The sequence below is a fragment of the Typopeltis vanoorti genome, chromosome 6 (assembly GCF_054136105.1).
Source record: "Typopeltis vanoorti isolate ZY-2024b chromosome 6, IOZ_Tvanoo_1.0, whole genome shotgun sequence".
Taxonomy (NCBI): domain Eukaryota; kingdom Metazoa; phylum Arthropoda; class Arachnida; order Uropygi; family Thelyphonidae; genus Typopeltis; species Typopeltis vanoorti.
Window position 1 is genome coordinate 19,455,858 of NC_143554.1, and position 21,490 is coordinate 19,477,347.

Consider the following 21,490-nt stretch of genomic DNA (forward strand, 5'->3'; position numbering starts at 1 on the left):
TCTAATATATGAAAAATCTCTCCAGTATTAATCCTGTAAATACCTCTCAACAGTTTAAACAGGCCTCAATCATATCCCCTTTTTGTCTTCTATCCCTATAACCACCATTGTACCGTACTGATATTATTAGCATCCTTCTAATAATAAATCTACTTTTCCAATGATCATTAAACAGTTCTATCACTCAACCTCCAATTCTATCTAACAATGTCATTCTTCCACAAGCATTTCTCCTGTTACAGGCCACATAAAGAAATAATTCCTTGGATTGCAGTTGCAGTACTTGTCTTCCTTACTGAACTAGTCACTTTTCTGGCTTGTGTCTTATATTCCTTATAAAACTCATCTCCACCTCTCTCTCTCTCTCTCGACTTTCTTTTTCATCTAGCATTTCTGTTAGATTGGTCATCTGCTTTACACCAAATCATATCATCATCAATAAATATTTCTTAACTAGTTTCAATTTTTCCTCAAATATTTAAAATAGTTACCTGCTTCATAATTCTACATAAATTCCTTTCTCCTTGATACTTCTACATGTATAAGATTACATGTGCTTGTCCCCCCCCCCCTCCTCCTAGTTCAGGAAGGGAAGGGCAAGGATGGTTAATATCTTAAGTTAAAATCTGATGCAAGGACCAAATCCAAAACTTCTGATCCTTGTGCTCTCTCTCCACTACATGTTGCCTAAGACATTTGTCCCTCTAATTGTTTCATCTGCCCAATACTGCTATAGTTAAAATCTCCTATAATGATCATTCGATTTGCACTTTTCAAATTTAGTTATCTAAACATTTCCTACTTATTAGTCTCCATGTTCTCTGTCATACAGCATCATATTCTAAAAACCATAATTACCATTTCCTATAAAATTCTCTGAGAGAACATAACTTATCACTTTTCATACGTAACACTTCATCACCCCATTTATCCTGGTCTTATCAAAATACGTTATTCCCATAATCTTTGGCAAGTCTGCCAACCAAAGGGCTTCATCGAAACTGAATTAGCTATGAAGGCTGAGACCAGAAACAGTTGGTAACTACTATAATACCAACTGTTTCATCTGGCATATACTGGCTTTACCTTCTTTTCCCTAAGCATGCATTAATTAAAAACAAACAAAAAGTACCTCCATAACGTAATTGGAAGAACAGAGGAACACTGCATCCTTCGATTGGAGAAGAACTGAATTTGATTCTTGCTGTGACAAGAGAAATTTATATATATATTTTTTCAATTGAAGGTGAGTTAGTCAATCTCATATGAAGGCAGCAAGTTTTTTTCTCCTGGAAACTCAGGTTTTTCATCTGGCATACAGGCAAATCAGCTCTGACAAAAAAATACTGGTGATGGGTGGTAGATGGCACTGATTGTAGTAGTAGTGTCAATGTGTATTTGGAAAATAAAGTAATAGGGGAAACAGTGAGATGTATGTATCAGGTGGAATAGAGTGCCCTCCAGAAATGAGTCCTTGGAGATGTCATGTAACAATAATAATACTTTCAATTGAAGGTGAGGTAGCAGGGTTTTTCATTCTGCATATACAATTTACAGATAACAAATACTGGTGATGGGCAGTAGACACCGATGGTAGTAGTAGTGTCATTGTGTGTATTTGGAAAATTAAGTAGTAAGGGAAATGGCAAGATGTGTGTAGCAGGTAGAGCAGAATCCTTGGAGGTGTCACATAAAAATAATAATAAATTGCAGATGCTAGCTGTAGCAAGAACAATAAATTACCATTCTTTTTCCCCCTTTATGCCTGGTTTGGTTGTAGTCACTCTGATGATATCCTATGATACTAAAGGCGAAATAAAAGGACAAAATTACAAATAAATGGTACATTTATTATTATTATTTCATATATGTTATCCATAGCACAAAATAAGATGTCATCTCAACCACATATTTTTCACATTTCCAGAGTAAGAAGAAGGAAAATCTAAGCTGGAGATATAAATGACAATAAAATACAAACTAGAAAACTTGCACATGGTAGGCAAAATCAAACTAAGAGACTAAGTAACCAAATGATATCCTATTTGATTGTAACTGAAACAGTATATTTTAACTGTATGTGTTATCCAGCCCTGGGTGCTTTCACTGTATACGGATGAATGTCTTCAATCAATGCACATAACAGGAAGGTGATGGATGCAGAAGAAATAGCTTAATTATGAAGCATTCATTTCAGTATGATAGAAATCCAGGTGGAAACTTGATACTATGTAGAGGAGTGAATAAGCTACAGATATTGCACATATTATTATCCAATTATCTCCATGCAGTCAAAAGACTCATCATGAGAAACCTTTGATTCGCATAATGCCTATCATACCTTTCCTTAAACTGATTAACTTGCAAATAATTTCCAGGGATGATTCCTCATTCTCTCCCTTCCTTCCATGGAAGGGAGAGAATGAGGAGTGTTCAGTGTGAATCCTATAAAACACTTTTAATAACATATATGCTTCTATCAACTAGTTTCTGAAGCTCTCAGATCTTTCCATTCTCACAGGAAGCATTCCATAGACCTGCCACAATTTTTGTTACCTAACTCTGGATCCTCTTCATTCTCATGGAATCCAGGTAACCATATCTGTGCATTGTTCCAGATATGGCTTTATAAAAGGGAATAATAACCTAACCTTTCCCCTTCCAAATTCTTATGCCAGTCATAATGATCTCCTTAATAGAAATGTTGATTAATTTTAACGGTATAGATGAGAACACAGACAGTTAAGAAAATAACTATTTATTAACTTATTGCTGGTATTCTATCCAGCATCTTCAGAGTAGAAAAATCCATTTGTCACAGTACGCAAGACAACTACATTCCGGTATAACAATGAAATTGGCTTGAACTATTGTAACATACAACAACAAAGACTTAAGTCCTAATTAGGCACCATCTATGTTGGAAAAAAAACAGAGAAAACAGATATTAATTTGATCTTAAGATGACTGTCTCCCAAATCTTTGGCAAATTTATACAGCCATACTTGTTAAGGTTTGGAGTATGTTTCAAGACTTCTGTTGATTCCAGGAACAACCTCTCTGACTTATAAAAGCTTCTGTGCAGCACTTTTGTTTTTTTCTCATCGATCCTGTGTGTAGGGATATCTAAAGCATGGTCTGCTAGATCTGACTTGCGATAGTGCCAGATGTATTTTTTATGTCCACACATTCCTTAATAGAAAATTCTGCATGTCTGGGATTGCTTTCTCCAAGTGGAGGAAGTGAGGCTAAATTGGTTACTGTTAAATTCTCTCTTATGCTATGACCTGATCCAATACTCTTGAATTTCATGTCCCCTCCATTACATGCTGTCTCAGGTAATTAACTCTTAGCAGTTGTATAAATTCCATTTCCTTCTTTCCTGCTTTCAGAAGGCATCTGACAAAATATTAACATGGAAGGCTGTACAAGTTGGAAGTATCAGCAAGTTGTGTATAAAGGAAGAAAGGGCAGTCTAAGAAAATGAGGAAGACTAGTGTATGCACAGGCAAGTTCTGAACCTGAACTTTATACACACAAATTTATGCTTAGAAGTTGGACCATCCTAAAATTTGAAGATTATAGCATTATCAATATAATTTCAAAAAAATATATATAACAAATTTAATAATACTGGTACTCACCAGGCCTAATACAATGAATATGATTACACACACGGGAAAATCTGCAGTTTTCAAAAGGACAATGCTCATGCTTCATAAATTTTTTGAAACCATCTCTGTTCAGCTGCTCATCTTTAATGTGATAAGATTTATGCTTTTCTACATAAAGATAAATATACTCTTATATGAATATCTCCAACATTCATGATAATTGGTAGATTTTTCACATTCAACAGATTCAATTTCAAATGGAACTTACAGTTTTACTGAGCAAACTAAAGATTCTGCATGAAATTATACAGATTAAGCTAAGCACAGTGAAACAATAATCAGAGGAAATAATATATATTCTTCCTTATTATTACTATCAAAAGATTTCCATAAAGTCAACACTTATTATAGGAGATGTCATTCATCTGTAACATTCATTTCATTGCACCTTAAACTGATTTGCATTCAATACATTCCATTCACTTGCCACTCTCTACATAAAAAAAAAAAAAAAATAATCCTTGTTCATTACACTACTTCCAAGAATGGCCTTGTCCTTTGATTAATTTGGTAAACTCCTCTCAACAACTAATTAAGAGTCTATCAAACACTACTTTGCAATTTACATTTCTTCAGCCTCTCATCTTCTTTATTATTATTGCAGTCTCCATGGAGCCGGCAGACTTTTCATGGGAAGTTTATTCAACTGCCAACATATTTATCATACCAAATCTTAAAATTCTTAACACTTTCTGCATTAACAACACATTCTAGTAATGCGTTCACTGACAATTCTCCATGTAAAAAAATCTACTCCTCATACCCTTCTTCATCACACTTTTACACAGCTTTCAGGAATGACTTCTGGTTTTTCCCCCTCTCACTAACTTAAATGTCTCAATCATATCACCTCTTTTCCTCCCATCCACCAAACTGTGCAATCCACATTTCTTCAACCTCTCCATAGCCAACATTCCAAAGTCCTGATATTGTCTTTAGTCACTCATCTCTGGACCCTCTCCAATGTTTCCACATGACATACACTGAAAACAAGGTGACAAAATTTGAGCACAATAGTCCAAGAGTGGTGTGACCAGTGTTTTACACAGCAACACAACCATTTCTTTAACCCTAAATGTTAGCATACTTTTTATCATAGCAGCACTAAGATGTATAGTCTTTGCAACACTTGCAATATGCCCTCTAAACTTCAGTCTACTGTCAACCATCACTCCCAAATCCTGAATCTCATCCACCTCCTGCAGTATGGAAGGGGAGAACATCTTTCTGACTGTCCTAAAATCAAAAAGGAAAGTTATAATGTCCACTGTTCACACCATAAAAATGTACCATAATGAATGTGATTTTAAGCACAAATTTATATTTGCTCAGCTTCAACATAACACAGAAAATTAATTATTTCACTTCATTCTAATAAGTTTTTTTGCAATATTGAATCAGCAAAGCTTGACTAGCATACCAATTCTTTCTTTATGACAGAATTTGTTCATACTGAAACCAGACTTCTCACTTACTATTTTAACTGATGTAGAGAAAATAAATTCCTTGACACTTTTTCTTAACTATGCACTAGCTGTGTGAAAGAACATATCAGCAACAATAAAAGACATCAGAAAAGAAAATGAAGGGGAAAAAAATACTGAATGCTACACATATGGTGTGCATACACTTGGCTCAAATACTGGTCAGTAATTATGGTTTAGAAGCACTAAATAAGAAAACAACAGAAAGAAGTAGATTATTTCATTCCATTATTATTAAGCAGTGCATAACAGGGCAAACAAGGATCAAGAGTCTTAGATTTGATCATATCCTCAGAGGATGTGATTGTGGATGAAATGTCACATTTTCCTCTAGCTGGTGAGAAAGGATCACCTGGGTGGTGGTCAGCAATATAAAGACTTCTGTATGGGAAAGGATATATGTTGAACTGCAAGGCCAGTGATTATTGAAAAGCTTATGAAACAGTGCGGAATGAGAAAATAATAATAAGAAAGAAGATAAATTAAAGATGCCAAGAAATTATATTCTTGGTTTAATCCTTTATCTGACTATCAATAAATAAAAAATTAAAAAAAATTGAAGTTTAGGACACATATTGTGAAGGTGGTAAAGGCAACCAAGAGAAATGCTGCAATATTAAGAATGACTTTGACCAGTAGAGATAAAAAAGTGACAATTCTATTGTGTAAAGCCTTGATCAGGCCATACCAGGACTACTGTGTCCAGATCTGGTCACTGGGATTTGAAGAGGATAAATTAACCTTGGAAAGGATACAGAGGTGGATAACCAAAATGATATCAGGACACTAGCCTGAATGCATGAAAACTATATAGTTTGGTGGATAGAAGATGAAGGGGAGACATTTAAATAGTTTGGAGGTATTTACAGGATTAACACAAGATGATTTTTCATATTGCAGAAGAACAAGAAAGACCAATAAGAAGCTATCCTTGGAAACTATGAAAGGAGGGTGTAAAAAGGTTTTTTTTTATTTTTATTTTTTTGCATGAAGGGTGGTTGGACCATGGGATTCATTGCCTGGTAGAATGGCGAATGGGTTTAAGGAGTGGTATGTATGATAGACTTTGTGCTGTCTAAGATAGACCTCCAGCAATGAGTCTTGTGACACCATGGAGATCAGGAATAATAATAAAAAATAGTAGGTTAAAGTAGGATGTTCCACAGAATAAAAAGGTTACTTATATATTCCAATGAATCATTGACATTTATAAGCGTCCTCCTTGTGTTATCTCTGTTGAGAGGAGGATTCCAATTCAATGTTTTCTGCATTTCTGTGCAAAATGACAAGTTTTTGAATATTGGCTTGCTCCTACTGTTTGTACCTTGTAATATTCTGAGTTTGTTGTCCACTACCAAGGATGGGCCTGAACTAATATTGGTATATATCAGGTCCCTTGTGATTGTCACCTCTCTCTTATATGTCTGGTTTGTGTCAGCATATAGAATCTTTGCAAAGACAAACCTGATCTGCAAAAGCTGTTTTAGACATGCATGCTTATTCAACGAGTTCCTATTATGACTGACCTAATTGAATCCAAATGATGGTTTATCTATTCCAACAGTATAGGAGAGTCTTATCCTATGCAGCTGTAATCAGTTAATGCATGAACCAACTAAATTTTTTAAACTTTACTTAATTGTTTAAACTGGTGATTAGTCATAATTTTGCAGAAAGTAGACAGAGTGATTCCATACACAAAAAAAGTATTAATATTTTACTATTTATGTGTTTTATAGTAATACATAATCAGCAAAAAACAAAATATTCCCTTCCTTACTTCAAACTAATTTTATATATACATATCAGTAACAAGAAGAGAATCCTGTAGCACCAGGATGCATCTTTTTTTTTTTTTTCAATCTAGTCAAATCATGCTAACACTCAGACCACTAGTCTCTATCGAATCCTCAATGACTTATAGGATAAGTTTGTGATATTCCATCAAAATGTATTTGTAAATTTTTAAGCCAGAGCTATGTAACTCGATTAAGGTCAGATAATGATATTAATAATGTTGGTAAAGCTACAATACATTGCTTACCCATATCTGCTTTATTTTTGAAAGTGAAGCTACAGCCTTGACGTCTGCAGTGGAAATGGGTAGTCCGCTGACCAAAAAACAAACAGGTTGTAGTAGCACAATTCTCTGTTGCCCTGTACCTTTGGAAACCCTCTTGGATAATTGCAGAATCCTTTCGATGATAATTTGCATGCATCTGCACATCAGATGTACTAATGTATACCTTATCACATCCTTCCTGGTGAACCATGGAACATAAAAATTTTAACCATTTGTATATAAAATAATAATTTGTATGCAAACATTCTATATGAATAACACCTGGGATGAAATCAAGTCATAATAGGATGCATTTATTCTTGAAACTGAAAAACTGGCAAAGTTGTATGAATGCTTTTTAAAGTTGCTACTAATAAAATCCTATAATATTCTTAGTTTTGCTGTTATTCATTTGAGGTTTTGCAATATAATTCATGACATCAAAGGAACCAAATAAACTTAAATTTATTTAGTACCTATAATTTTGCTAGTTTTCTAACTAGTTTGTCACTGTACATAAGCACTGACAATCAGTTAGCAGGAACAATTTAAAACTACAATGAATGCAAGGAGAACTAAAGTCGTAATTTCAAAATAAATTTATTTACTCTGTTCCTATGGTGTTGTGAACTATATACTGCCAACACCTATGATTATCCACATGTTAAACTCAGTGTGGGATATCAGCTTAAACCTAAATGGTCATATATGTATATATGAATCCAAAATCTTACAAATTTAAAATAGAAAAAAATCTGGGAATCATTGGAAATGTTATATTCTGTTCAGTTGAATGCAAATCCTAGCATTAATTTACCTGAGTGCTTCCTAGCTATGGCTAGCCAAGCACCCTGATGAGAACAATCCAGCATGCACAACAATGAATTCATGTTCACACATAATTTACCATCCAAATAACCATATAGATGAAATATATTAATTAATTTATGTTTGTATCCATTAATATATTTCAATAGGCACTTCACATCCATGTAAACATGTCAAGTTCAGTCAGGCAGATAAATCAGAATCCTACGTATTTCCAATATTTGTTCTTGCAATGATAATGAATTAGCAGACAAAAAGTAAAAAATTATCTTACACCTGATGAAGTCCTATGCAATTAAGATGAAACTAGCCTTAACATCTCTGCTCTAGATATATATTTGGTCTTTAAAGTACAGTTTATAATTTATTATCATAAAACTCAGTGAGAGAAGGGACCTTTTAGTCACTTGTGCCAAAATCATATCTTTCCTTGAATACTGTTGCACAGACACACACTGACAACATCTAATGGTAATCAATTCCACACATACACCATGAGAAGAACTTGGACCTCCTATGTTTCCTAACTACATTCTCAATTAATTTTTTCCCTGCCTAACAAAAGCTACAAAATCTTGCATGTAGTTAATAATATAAGATTCCTTTATTAACTTATATGTTTCTATCATATCTCTCTCCATCTTTTCCTCAAATTTAGACCACCTTCCCTTAAACTCCTCACATGTGCAGCTTCACAGGCCATTTACAACTTGGTTATTCACTGCTAGATCTTTTCAAATTCCCTCCAATTCTTTCACACCCAAGTGATCATATATGTGCACAGCAGTCTAGTAAAGTAAAGTAAGAGAATGACTTCCTTTTGCTTACAAATTTTTGTTTTCTTCAACATTGCAATGCTTTAACAACCACAGTAATATTGCCTCTAAACCTTAATTCTCTGTCTGATTTACAGTGTCTCCAGTTTCATTGACTACTTGAGCTAATTCCCATTAATGTAATACTCTGCCTTTTACCATACTGAAATTCAATGTGGGTAAAGATATGTCAATAGTGCATACTACCAAAAGGGCTACAACAGGCATGAAGGCAACATCACTAAGCCCCATCTAATGTAAGCAGCACTGAGAGACATTAACATTCTATCTCAAGATGCAAATTAATCTTGCTCAAGGAAGCAATTAAGATTGCAACCAGACTGCCGACATGGAACCAATAGATTAGACAAGGAAGTCAAAAACTTGGAAACAATATGATGTGAAAATAGCGATGTGGCATATAAGATCATTAAATCAAAAAGCAATTAAAGATATATTAAAATAGTAGCATCACCTGAAACTAAAAAGAAAAGAAAAGATATATACTACTATACAGTTTTGTTTAAAATGCAAAACTGCATAGTAGCATACAGTGAAATAAATAAGAAAGGACAAAGACAGGGAACAGCAAAATCAGCTAAATATAAAAGAATGTAACTACAAAGAAGGAATAATATCATTCATATGTAATTAAAGATGAAAAGGAATGTAATAAATCTCATGTGTTTATAGTCCCTGAAGGGAAAGGAGGAGATGAAACAAGCATAAACAGATGCATTTTACTTAGGTTTAGAGGTGCAGGAGGAGAGGGTGTTCCACATACTGAGTACTGTGGATGTTAGTAAAGCTGTGGGACTGGATGGTATTTCACCACGAGTTTTGAGAGAATGTGCTAAGGAACTGACAGGGCCTTTGACCTGGCTTTTCAATGAAAGTCTGGCTGTGGGAAAGGTGCCCATGGAATGGAAGGAAGGTAGTGCCATTGCATAAGGGCAGTAGCAGACTGGAAGTGTTTAATTATAGGCCAGTTTGTGTGTCATCAGTAGTAAGTAAGATCTTGGAGAAAGTAGTGCAGGACCGCATACAGCATTGAGCAGATGAGGGCAATGTTATCTGTGAGAGTCAACATAGATTTGTGAAGGGGTGCTCTTGTTTTAGCAATATGCTAGCCTTTTATGATAAAGTTACAAGAGCATTAGATGAGGGAAAGGCATATACTGCCATTTTCCTAGACTTAGCAAAGGCATTTGACAGGGTGCTACATGATAAGCTGATATTCAAGTTGCAGCACATGGGTCAACTGGATTCAGGATTGGCTGTCCGATAGGTATCAGAGAGTTGTGTATGGTGGAGCAATGATATTGCTCCACATCAAAGAGACAGACGATTACAAGTGGCGTTCCACAGGGCTCAGTACTGGGACCTATATTGTTTAACCTTTATATCAATGACAGTGTCCGTGGATTGCAAGGGTTATTAGTAATAGCCCTGCAAGAGGATTTGAATAAGCTAGATAGATGGGCAAATGAATAGGGGTGTCAGTTTAATGCAGCAAAATGTAAGGTCTTGAGGTTTGGGACACTGCATACTCTATGGGAGGAGTTAAACTGGAGGAAGTAGGGGAGACAAGAGATCTGGTGTTGATGATTGATAGAAACCTGAAATTTAGGGGACATATTGTGAAGGTAACACAGAGGACTGCTGCAATAATAAGGAGGACACTGACCTGCAAAGAGAAAATGGTTATCATTCCGTTGTATAAGACTCAGATCTGGTACCTAGGATTTGAAGAGGATAAATTAACTGTGGAAAGGGTACAAAGGTAGATAACAAAGATGATGTCAGGACTGTACAATGTTGGTTATGACGATCAGCTGAGGGAGTGTGGACTGCAGAGTTTGGTGGATAGAAGAAGGAGAGGTGATATGATTGAGACTTTTAAATTGTTGAGAGTTAGTTACAGGGTTGACACTGGGGAGTTCTTTTGCTTGGCTGATCAGCAGGAAGGAGTGATGACAAGGGGGCATCCCTGGAAGTTAAGAAAGGAAACTGTGAGAAAGAGGGTGAAGAGTGGTTTCTTTGTAAGGAGGGTAGTTGAACCATGGAATGCATTGCCTGATGAACTGGTGAAAGCGAGAACAGTCAATGCGTTTAAGGAGTGGTATGATAGACTTTGTGTTTCCTAGGAGAGGACCTCCCTCGATGAGTCTTGATAGACTTGTTTCTTACAAAGGACCTCCCATGATGAGTCTTTTGACTCCATGGAGGCCTGAATAATAATAGAATTACAAGACCCTCCTCAGAAATTGTCATTATAGCTAGAGATATAAAAAAACAAATTGGTAAGCCTGACAATACCAGTGGTAGATAAAATTTGTCAAAGGAAGAAAAGACCAGCCCTTAATGAAATGAAATGCACAATAGAACAAGAAATGAAGAACAACAGTGATCTTAGACAAGCATATAACATAATTAAGCAAATTTTGTTATATGCTAGTGGTGGACACAAATGACTTGGACAGTTGAGACAAAGTATGTGGAAAAGGATCTGAAGAAGGGTAAGGATAATAGTGTCACTGGGAAAGCAGTTAGTTTGTTGGCCAGATCTGACAGTAATGAACAAAGAAGAAGAAGAGCACTGATACTGAATAACAAGATCACTGAATTATGGTGGGCAAAGAGTGTTCAATTTCTGGATGTAGGGAGTGAATTTGAAGGGAAGTTGGAATGGTTTAAACCTGATTGAGTGCATTTAAATGTGTTTGGTGTTGGACATTTGGAGCAGCTATTGTTTGCTAAGAGTACACAAAGTCTATGTTAAATTAGCAGTCACATAATGTAAGGATTATTAGAAATAAAGGAGCCAAGTTTGTAGTATTGATCGAATCAGTATGCCCAAAGATAACTGGTGTAAGTGAAGGTTGATTGTCTGAGGATGATATATTGTCAGGACTAGAAATGGTAAGATAAAGAATTTTCCAAAAGGATAGAAAGATGAAGGGGACTGCTGTTGATAGCAGAGGAATTGTACCCTTTTGAAGTGGAAAACAGTATGTGTGAAGAAGATTTTAAAGCTATTTGGTGTGAAAGTGAGTTCAATAGAATAGTATATGTAATAGGATGTTGTTATAGGCCAGGGAATATCAAAAGCACCGATTGTGAAATGTTTTGAAAAATTAGTTGGGCAAGTAAAAGTAAGGTGATCTTAATGGGAGATTTTGATTATAGGAGAATGTATGATAACAAGGAGACTGAATTTGTTGAGTTTCTGCGAACAACTATTTTAACCAACATGTGATGGAAGTAACACAAGGCTTTTGGGAGTTAGATTTGGTGATATCCTTGCAGGATGCTTTTGTGAATGTGGTATCAATACCGCCACCTGTTGGTAAGGGTGATCATGAGGTACTAGTTTGGAAGGTAGTCAAACAATTAAAAGTCACTGGCAAGAAGGTATATATAGAGAACTATAAGGTGGGTGATTATGAGAAGCACTGTAGTCACCTAGTATCAATACACTGGGTTGATAGGCTGTGCAGAAAAGACGATGACAATGCATGGGAAATGATAAGGGAGTATCTAACATAAGCAATGCATAACTGCAAACCAATAATAAAGTGAATAAATAGAGTAGGAGTTAGATGGAAGAACAGTGAAATCAAACAAGCAATAAAACATAACAAGTTGTTATGTGCTCCTCCATAACAACTTGTTATGGAGGAGGTACAAGACTTTTTATAGTGAACAGATGCATGAGGAATATAAACTACAGTCATAAAGGTGACAAGCATGGTTAAAAAAGAAAAAGCAGAATATGAGAGGAGATTGATCAGTCAGATCAGATAATTCAAGGGAATTTTTCTACTATGTGACAAGAAAGGGGAAAATTAGGGCAGGTTGACACTGGTGAATAGTTCTGGTAGCAGAGTGACCACTGTAAATGATATAGTGAAATTATTAAATGAACACTTCATCAGTCCATAATCATACTGGTGTAAATAAGGCTGTGCAACATGTAGAAGTGGAGGCAAGTATTAAGAGAATTAAAGGTGAAAGAATCAGGTGTATCAAGTGTGGATTGGATTAGAAGTTAATAAGGTTGCAAGAATGGATGACATACCATGTATTTTAAGAGCATGTTCAACAGAGTTAGCTATGCCCTTGACATAATTATTTTATGAGTTTTGCAGTGGATAAGGTTCCTGAGTAGAAAAAAGGCAAAATAGTACTATTCCACAAGTATAGTTCTAGGACATAAGTTTTCAATTATAGATCAGCCTGTATAACTGCAGTTATAGTCAAGATGTTAGAGAGATTGGTTAGGAGTACAATACAATACTGGGTTGATGAACATAAAATTCTTTATGGCATAGATTTATAATGGGTAGGTCTTGTTTTAGCAATTTACTTGCATTGTATAATGGACTTTGCAAAAGTATTTTGATAGATTACCTTATGACAAATTTGTGTACAAGCTGCAGAGATTGGAAATGGATAGTATATTAGTTAGATTGATTTGAAATTGGCTCTCTGAATAGTACCAGGTTGTGTATGATAGAGCGGTGTCTCCAAAAAAAAAAAAAAAGTGGATAACCAGTGGTGTGCACTAGGGTTCTGTTCTTAGGCCCTTGTGGGAGTGATGGTTGATAGTAGACTGAAGTTTAGAGGGCACATTGCAAGTGCTGCATAGACTACACATCATATTGTTATTGTTACTATGATGATAAGTACATTGACATGTAGGGATAAGGAGGTAGTTGAGCCTCTGTAAAAAGCACTGGTCAGACCATACTCGGTATATTGTACTTAGATTTGATCACCAGGCATTCATTGTAATGTGAAACACTGGAGAGGGTCCAGAGACAAGTGACTAAGACAATATCAGGATTCTGGAATGTCAGATATGGAAAGAAGTTAAAGAATATGGATCACAGAGCTTGGCAAATAGGAGGAAAAGAGTTGATAGGACAGTGACTTTCAAGTTGGTTAAGAGATTTTACCAGATTAATACAGAAAGAATTATAAAAAGAGCAGACAGTAAGATGAGAAGAACAAGAGGCTATCCGTGGAAGTTGTATAAAAATGTGGTAAAGAAGAATGTGAGGAGTAGATTTTTTATGTAAGTTGTTGGTGATTGGATTGCATTGCCAGAGTGCATTATGAATGCAGCAAGCATAAATGATTTCAGTGTTCAATACGATAGATATGTTGCAGGTTGAGTGGACCTCCCACAATGAGTCTATCAATTCCATGAAGATTACTGTGATAATAACAATTACAAGAAAATATAAACATGGGCTAGATATATGCAGAAATGGACAAGGAAACATGTTAAATAAAAAGCAGATGGAGGGAATATTTCCATGAACTACTGAATAGAAATATTAGTTCTGTAACTCAAAATTATATACTAACTACTATTGTAAGAAGATGAGTCTTTAGAATTGCCATCAAAGTAAAAATTTATTGATATAGTACAGTCATTTGGGAACAACAAATCCCCAAGTATATATAAAATTCCTGCAGAGGTGCTGAAAGCAGGAGGAATAAAACTAGAAGACGAATTATATGAATTTATTTTAACCATATGGAACAAAGGGCAAATGCCAAAAGGATGGAGTCAGATCTGCCCAATATATAAAAAAAATGACAAAACAGGTTGTGGAAATTGTAGGATTATTTCCCTGCTTACTTGTATTTTGAATAACAAATAACACATTTATAAAGAAGATAATCAATGTCTACCAAGCTGGTTTCAGAAAGGCAAACTCTCCAGTTAATCAGATACATGTAATTAAACAATTATTAGAGAAATTTTGGGAATTCGATGTAAAGATTCAGATTTTTGTTAATTTCCAACATACATATGACATGGCAGCATTAATAAGAGAAAAATTATATGAGATCATGATATACTTTGGAATACCATATAAGCTAATAAGACTTAAAAGATTAAAAACAGAAAATTCAGAAGTACAGGTTAAAATACAAAATGATTTAACAGATCCCTTTCCAATAACTCAAGTATCAAAACAAGGAGATAGTCTGGGTTTAATACTTTGGAATACATTATCCAATTGTTGATAGTGGATGCTAAAGCACTGTAATAAACAAATCAGTATAGATTGTAGCATATGCAGAACATTAACATCCAGGGCCATACTTAAACTTTTCCTGAGGCTGGTGGGGCACAAGATGCTAATGCTCCAAGGCCTTTAAAGTTAACATTATATCAAGAACCAAACCTAAAACAGAAGCAACATATTTGTAATTAGAAGAAAAAAAAATCATACAGCCAAAAATTAAATCAACAAAAACTAAAATAATGATTAATAACTAGAAAGAATCAGTTAACTGATACAAGTGTGAAAATTGGAAGAATTTAAATATTTAGAATTAACGATCATCAGTCAATCAAATTATTATTATTACCTGACACCTGGAGGTGTCAGGTAATAATAATTGTGCAGGTGCCCTCTCTTGATGAGTCTTTGGACTCCCTGGAGTCCAAAGACTCATCAAGAGAGGGCACCTGCTCTAGCACTCTCCATCTCTTCACTCAATCCACCAACTACAGTGAACCACATCATCTACTGCTCACCACTAGTATTTTCACACACAATCACAAACATCCATGCCCTTGGCAGGATTCGAACCCATAGCCTTTTGGCTGGAGAGCAGATACATTAACCACTTGGCTGGCAAATGAGATGATAGAAATGCAGAATTGAATAAAGAGGGATAATCAAGCTTTTTTATTCTCTCTCATTTGTATTCAGCTAAGATATCTACTGAAAGACTAAAGTACAAATATATAAATCAATAATTTGTCCAACTGTTGCCTACAAATGCAAAACCTGGATATTTACAACGAAGATGGAGAATCTGATTTCGGCATTCAAAAGGAAAAGCCTTAGAAAAAATATTTCATGCAGTGAATGGTAATGGTCTCTGAAGGATCAGATACAGCAATGAGTGATATCAACTTTATAAAGAACATACAATATCTAGTTTAATCAAGTTCAAAAAGTTGCAGTGGGGAGAACATGTTTTTTTGTATAGAAAATGATAGTATTCTCAAGAAGACGATATATATAGTAAAAGTTTTGGTAAAAAGACCAAGAAAAAGATGGAGAGATACCATTAGTCATGACAGCAACATTTTCTTCTTAAGACAAGAACATTTCAAATATTAAACGAACCAGGGCAAAATAAAAATGGAATTAAATTATAACAGTTTCGTTCAGACAACAAACTGAGAATAACACCTTCTACCAATAGAAAGAAAGAAAATCATAAAATAACATAGAGGAAATGTACCACAATAGACTACATGATAATAAATAGAAATAAATGATATTTGACTAGCATCAGTGATTGAGGAACTGATGGTGAATTACTCATTGGAACATTGCAATTCCAAGTTTAAAAAAAATTAAAAAAGTATCATAGATTAATATAATTAAAGGAAAAAAAGTTTACAGTTGAAGTAGAATACAATACTGATACAGGGAAAAAGTATTAAACGTTATATGAACAAAAAATACATGGAACTGAATCAAAGTTAACCAATCCTTGAAAAGTTGCAAATTAAAACAATACTGCATCCGCACGTCACGTTGCTATTAACAAAGGTGCAGGTATACCATTTTTACACATTTAATTTTTTTGTGGTTTTTTTTTGCTTATATTTAAGCAAACTTCTGAAGATGTTATCAGCTATAGACAGCAAAACATGCAAAAGAAAATAGATCTAGTAGAAATTTTAAAAAAGTCTAATAGTTAAAACTTGGTTATTTATTATTCAAGTGAATTGCATACAAAAATAAGCCATTTTAGCAAGTCTGCAAGATAAATCTAAATGAAGAAAAGTATAAAAGATTTAAAAGTTTCATTTCTTCAACTAATAACAAAATAAAATGGGAATTCTGGAAAAATTTAAAACAACTAGAAAGAGAAAGTGACTTTCACAATAACAGAAGCAAATGGAGTGATGTGAACAAGAAATGATGTAAAAGTTAGGAAAATAGAACAAGTGAAGCTTATAAATAGAAGAAATAGCAAATACTTTGCTGCCTTCCTGATATTTTGTTTAACTAATTTTACACTTTACTTTATTGTCTCACAATTTTCTCTGCATTCTCTTAGAGCACATATTGATTTACTTGCCAGGAATTTCCAATATGCTTTCATCTTTAACTTCCTTAGTGCCTCATGGAGTTCCGATTTTTCTATTCTTGCAGGCAACCTATATGCCTCTCTAACTGAATAATCAATCAATGGTTTCTTCAGGGATCTCTAAGTGAAGAGATCCCTGAATACCTTTCTTTTCAGTTATATCCTACTAAAAACTAAATGATGATCACTTCCTATTGTAAATTCTCTGAATACTCATGTCCTGAACTAAAGTGAAGATATCGCTATCAATAATGACACAGTCAATGAGACTTTTTACATTTTTGTGTCTTTTCTCTATGTGAATTTGTGCATCTTTATTTTGGAACATGTGTTAGTAATAACTAGTATATGAGCTGAACCAGCAGGCACTTACCATTATTATTTAGTGGAGAAATAAGCAATGAACTGTTGATGATGAGTTGCCTTAACGGGAATGCGAGAGGAACAGGGAGAAATGGCATAGGGAGAGTGGATGTTAAAAGTGGCAGTGAATGTGTATATGAAGATGGAGTATATTGTGATGTGGGTGGAAAAGTTGAGACTGAGCAGATGTATGTGGTAAGTGGTGATAAAGGTGATTGGGCAGGTGTGGTGGGGAAATCACAACCAACACATGGCTGGCTATAGACCTAAAAATGAACTGGCGTGTTTGTTTACAAATGCCAGAAGTATTTGTAAAAAGAAGTACTGAAACCATTTCATCCCCCTTATCAGAAATAAGGGAGATGAAATGGTTTCAGTGATTGAATTTATTTGTCCCAAAATCATTGGAATAAGTGAAACAAGGTTGAATGAAGATGATATCCTAATGGGAATAGAAATGGAAGGATAGAAAGGGCAAGAAGAGAGGGGGGGGGAGTACTGCTGTTGATAGCAGGGGAATTAAGTCCACATAAGGTAGACATGAAAGAGGAAGGCAGTGTGGTGTAATATGGAGGCTGAGAGGAAGACATTTAGTTGGATGTTGCTATAGGCCAGGGAATGTGGAGGGTGGTGATGAAGAAATGTATAAACAACTTGAATTAGTGAACAAAGAAAGGATAATTTTTAGGTGTGATTTTATTTATGGCAGTATAGATTGGAATCAAGAGATAACATTTGGGAATAAAGAAAATCGAGTTCTTGAAAGATAACTATCTCAGGCAGCACGTAAAGGAGGGCACGCGAGGATCGAGAGTTTAGATCTGATCATTTCATCAGAGGATGTAATTGTGCGTGGGGTCTCACACTTTCCTCAGGTTGGTGAAAGTGATCATGAAGTAATCACCTGTGTTGTGGCTAGTCATATGCAGACTTTCATGAGGAAAGGATGTATGTGGAATTATAAGGTTGGTGATTATGACAAGCTTACGAGACAGCTTGAAGCTGTAACATGGAATGAGGAGTTGAGTGGTAAGGAAATAAATGCTGCATGGAACTGACAAAGAATACATAACAGCATCAGTTTGTGAATATGTTCCAAAGGCTGAATAAGGTAGCTGTAAAATGGATGAATGTGGAGCTTAAGCATGAAATCTGGAAGAAGGAAGTACAGATGAATAATGGTAATAATCAGTTACATGAAGAGTAAAAAGAACAAGCCAGGAGAGTGACTCAGTTAGTAAGGAAAACAAAAGTAGAGTATGAGCAGTAATTGGCAAATCAGGCAAAGAATAACCCTACAGAGTTTTTTAGTTATGTGGCAAGCAGAAGGAAGAATGATCGTGGTAAGATAAAGTTAATGGATGAAAGCGGTAGAATGGTAAATGCTGTCAATGTCAATATGGTGATAGGATTTGATGACATATCACCACTCATCTAAAGGGAACATTCCAGGGAATTGGCAGTAGCATTGGCATGTCTGATTACTAAAAGTATTGCAACAACACAGGTTCCAAGATAGTAGAAGGAGGGTAAAATAGTTCCACTGCATAAAGGTGATAATAAGGCTCTGGTTACAAATTACAGGCCAATCTGAAGTTTGATTAAGGTACTGAAGAGATTAGTGAGAGGTGGGATACAGAAATGGGTTGAAAACAGAGTATTCTCCATGGTTATCAGCATGGGTTTGTTAATGGGAGATCATGTTTCACTAACTTATGTACTATAACAAGGTGACAAATACCTTGCACAGGGGAGATGCATATACAGTGATGTACTTGGATTTTGCAAAAGCTTTTGATAGACTGCCACACAACAAGCTGGTAAATGATCTGAAACAGGTGAGAATGGATAACAGACTTCTGAGTTGGATGTCAGACAGGTATCAGAAAGTTGTATATGGGGGTGTAAAAGAGAAAGGTCACTAGTGGTGCACCACAGGGGTCAGTTTTTGGGGTCATTGTTATTCATTTGTATGTTAATGATATTGAGACAGGTTTAACTAGTGATTTACAGATGATGCAAACTAGGGAGAGCAATGCACAGTGAGGCAGATGTTATGGCCTTACAAGTGGACTTGAATAGATTACATGAATGGGCAGGTAAGTGGAACTGTCAGTTAAATGTTGCAAAGTGTAAGGTTTTGAGATCTGGTAAGCAATGATGGGATGATGCAAAGTATAAACTTGGTGGAGAAACTTTAAAGGAGGTAGAGGAGATGAGAGATCTAGGAGTGATAGTAGACAAGGACCTGAATTTCAGGGGTCACATTGCAATAGTTGTGGCAGATCCTGACATATAGAAATAGACAGATTATGATGCCACTGTATAAGGCCTTAATCAGGCCTCATATGGATTATTGTGCACAGATTTGGTCACCGGATTTTCATGGTGATGAGGATATGTTGGAAAGGGTCCACACAAAAGTGGCAGTGGTCTCTGGAATATGAGGAGAGATTGAGAGAATGTAAGTTGCAGAGTCTTGTGAATAGGAGGAAGATGGGAGGGGGGATGATTGAGACATATAAGTTAGTCAGGGGTTGTTATTAGGTTGACATGGAGATTTTTCATAGAATGAGAAGGGGGGGTAGAACAAGAGGCAATTGCTGGAAATTGTATAAGGAGGAGTGAGGAGTAGGTTCTTTGTCTGGTGAGTGGAATACGTTGCCTGAATATGTTGTAAATGTAGATACACTGAATTAGTTTCAAGCATAGTTGGATAAGTATTGTGTGCAATAGTGTGTACCTCCCACAATGATTCTCCGACTCCATGGAGGTCAGATGTTAATAATAACTTTAGAGAAAACTCAGGTGAGAGCAATAGGTTAATAGTTTAACGGCAGATATTAATTTCCCTTTTTTTTTTTTTTTTCTAGAATGAGCTTGCTTCTATGCTGTGGAGCAGATGCTAGCTGAGTGTAATGTGTAGAGATGATAAAGGACATGTGTTCAGGTGTACTATTAATCCTCATTACAACAAAAAGCATTTTAAGTATCTAGGTTATTTAAGATTCTTGTAATATTTTTCTGGGACATGGCTACAGGAGGCATACAGTACATTTCCTGGTAAGGTTGGTGGTAATTTGCTTTCTTCATCTATGCAAGAGTTAGAGGAGAAGAATGATTTGATTAATAAATATCAGTAGGGCCAAAAATACAACAACACTGTACATGCACTATTAATAGTGCTTAAATAGAGATTCACCTTTAGGCAGTGGTAGTGAGTTTGCTTCCTGTTATGAGAACAATTCTGAAATTTGTCTGAACAGTCATCCATGGGACTATAGCGCATAAATCCATGCTGAAGTGAATCATCCCTTTTCTTGTGCCATTTAAAATGACGTATCATTTCTTCCTTCTTTACAAACACCTAAAATAATAATTTACAAAATGATAAGGATTATCAACGCTTACATATTTCCTTTAAGTTTAAGAATATCTATTAAGAACTAATAAACAGGAAAAAAGGGTACTTAATTTCAGTCATTACCAGATTATATCTAAGGTGAAGCAAAACTGCATTGAAAGAAAGAAACTTGAACTATTTCAAATTACCTTTATTTTTCAGCTTTACTAAATATGCAGAAATTAGTTGTGTGCATTTGTTGCATAAAAACAAGAAGCATGTCTATACTCCCACTACTCTTCCACATTTTTTTACCTCAACAGCTACTGAATTGAGCCTTTCTAACATATCCTCATCACCATGAAAACCAGGCAACCATATCTGTGCACAATAATCCATAGTAAGCCTGATCAAGGCCTTATACAATGGCATCATAACCTCTTTGTTTCTGTATGTCAGGGTCCTTGGCATCATTGCCATTATCTGATGTGACATCTTCACAATAACTTGTACAATGATGCCCCTGAATTTCAGATCCTTGTCCATCACCAGTTTCAGATCTTTCATCTCCTCTACCTCCTTTAAACTTTCCCCACCAAGCGTATACTTTGCATCCGATCACTGCCTAATAAATTTCATAACCTTAGACTTTGCAACACTGAACTGACACTTACCTGCCCATTTATGCAATCTATTCAAGTCCTCTTGTAAGGCCATAACATCTGCTTGACTTTGCATTGCTCTTCCCAATTTTGAAACAGCTGCATAACAATAGTTAAACC

The 21,490-nt window shown here is 35.3% G+C and overlaps 1 protein-coding gene across 6 annotated transcripts in view; it reads right to left on the reverse strand.

Annotated features, from left to right (window-relative positions):
* LOC150105318 (zinc finger protein castor homolog 1-like) overlaps positions 1 to 21,490 on the reverse strand; it is a 360,761-nt gene that overhangs the window by 57,222 nt on the left and 282,049 nt on the right. For all 6 annotated transcript variants that reach the window (XM_090394084.1, XM_090394080.1, XM_090394082.1 and 3 more), the window contains 3 exons: positions 20,568 to 20,732; positions 7,203 to 7,419; positions 3,645 to 3,782 (listed from right to left, as the gene is read on the reverse strand). In XM_090394084.1, the coding sequence (XP_090250210.1) occupies positions 3,645 to 3,782; positions 7,203 to 7,419; positions 20,568 to 20,732 (520 nt within the window). The remainder of the gene's footprint in view (positions 1 to 3,644; positions 3,783 to 7,202; positions 7,420 to 20,567; positions 20,733 to 21,490) is intronic.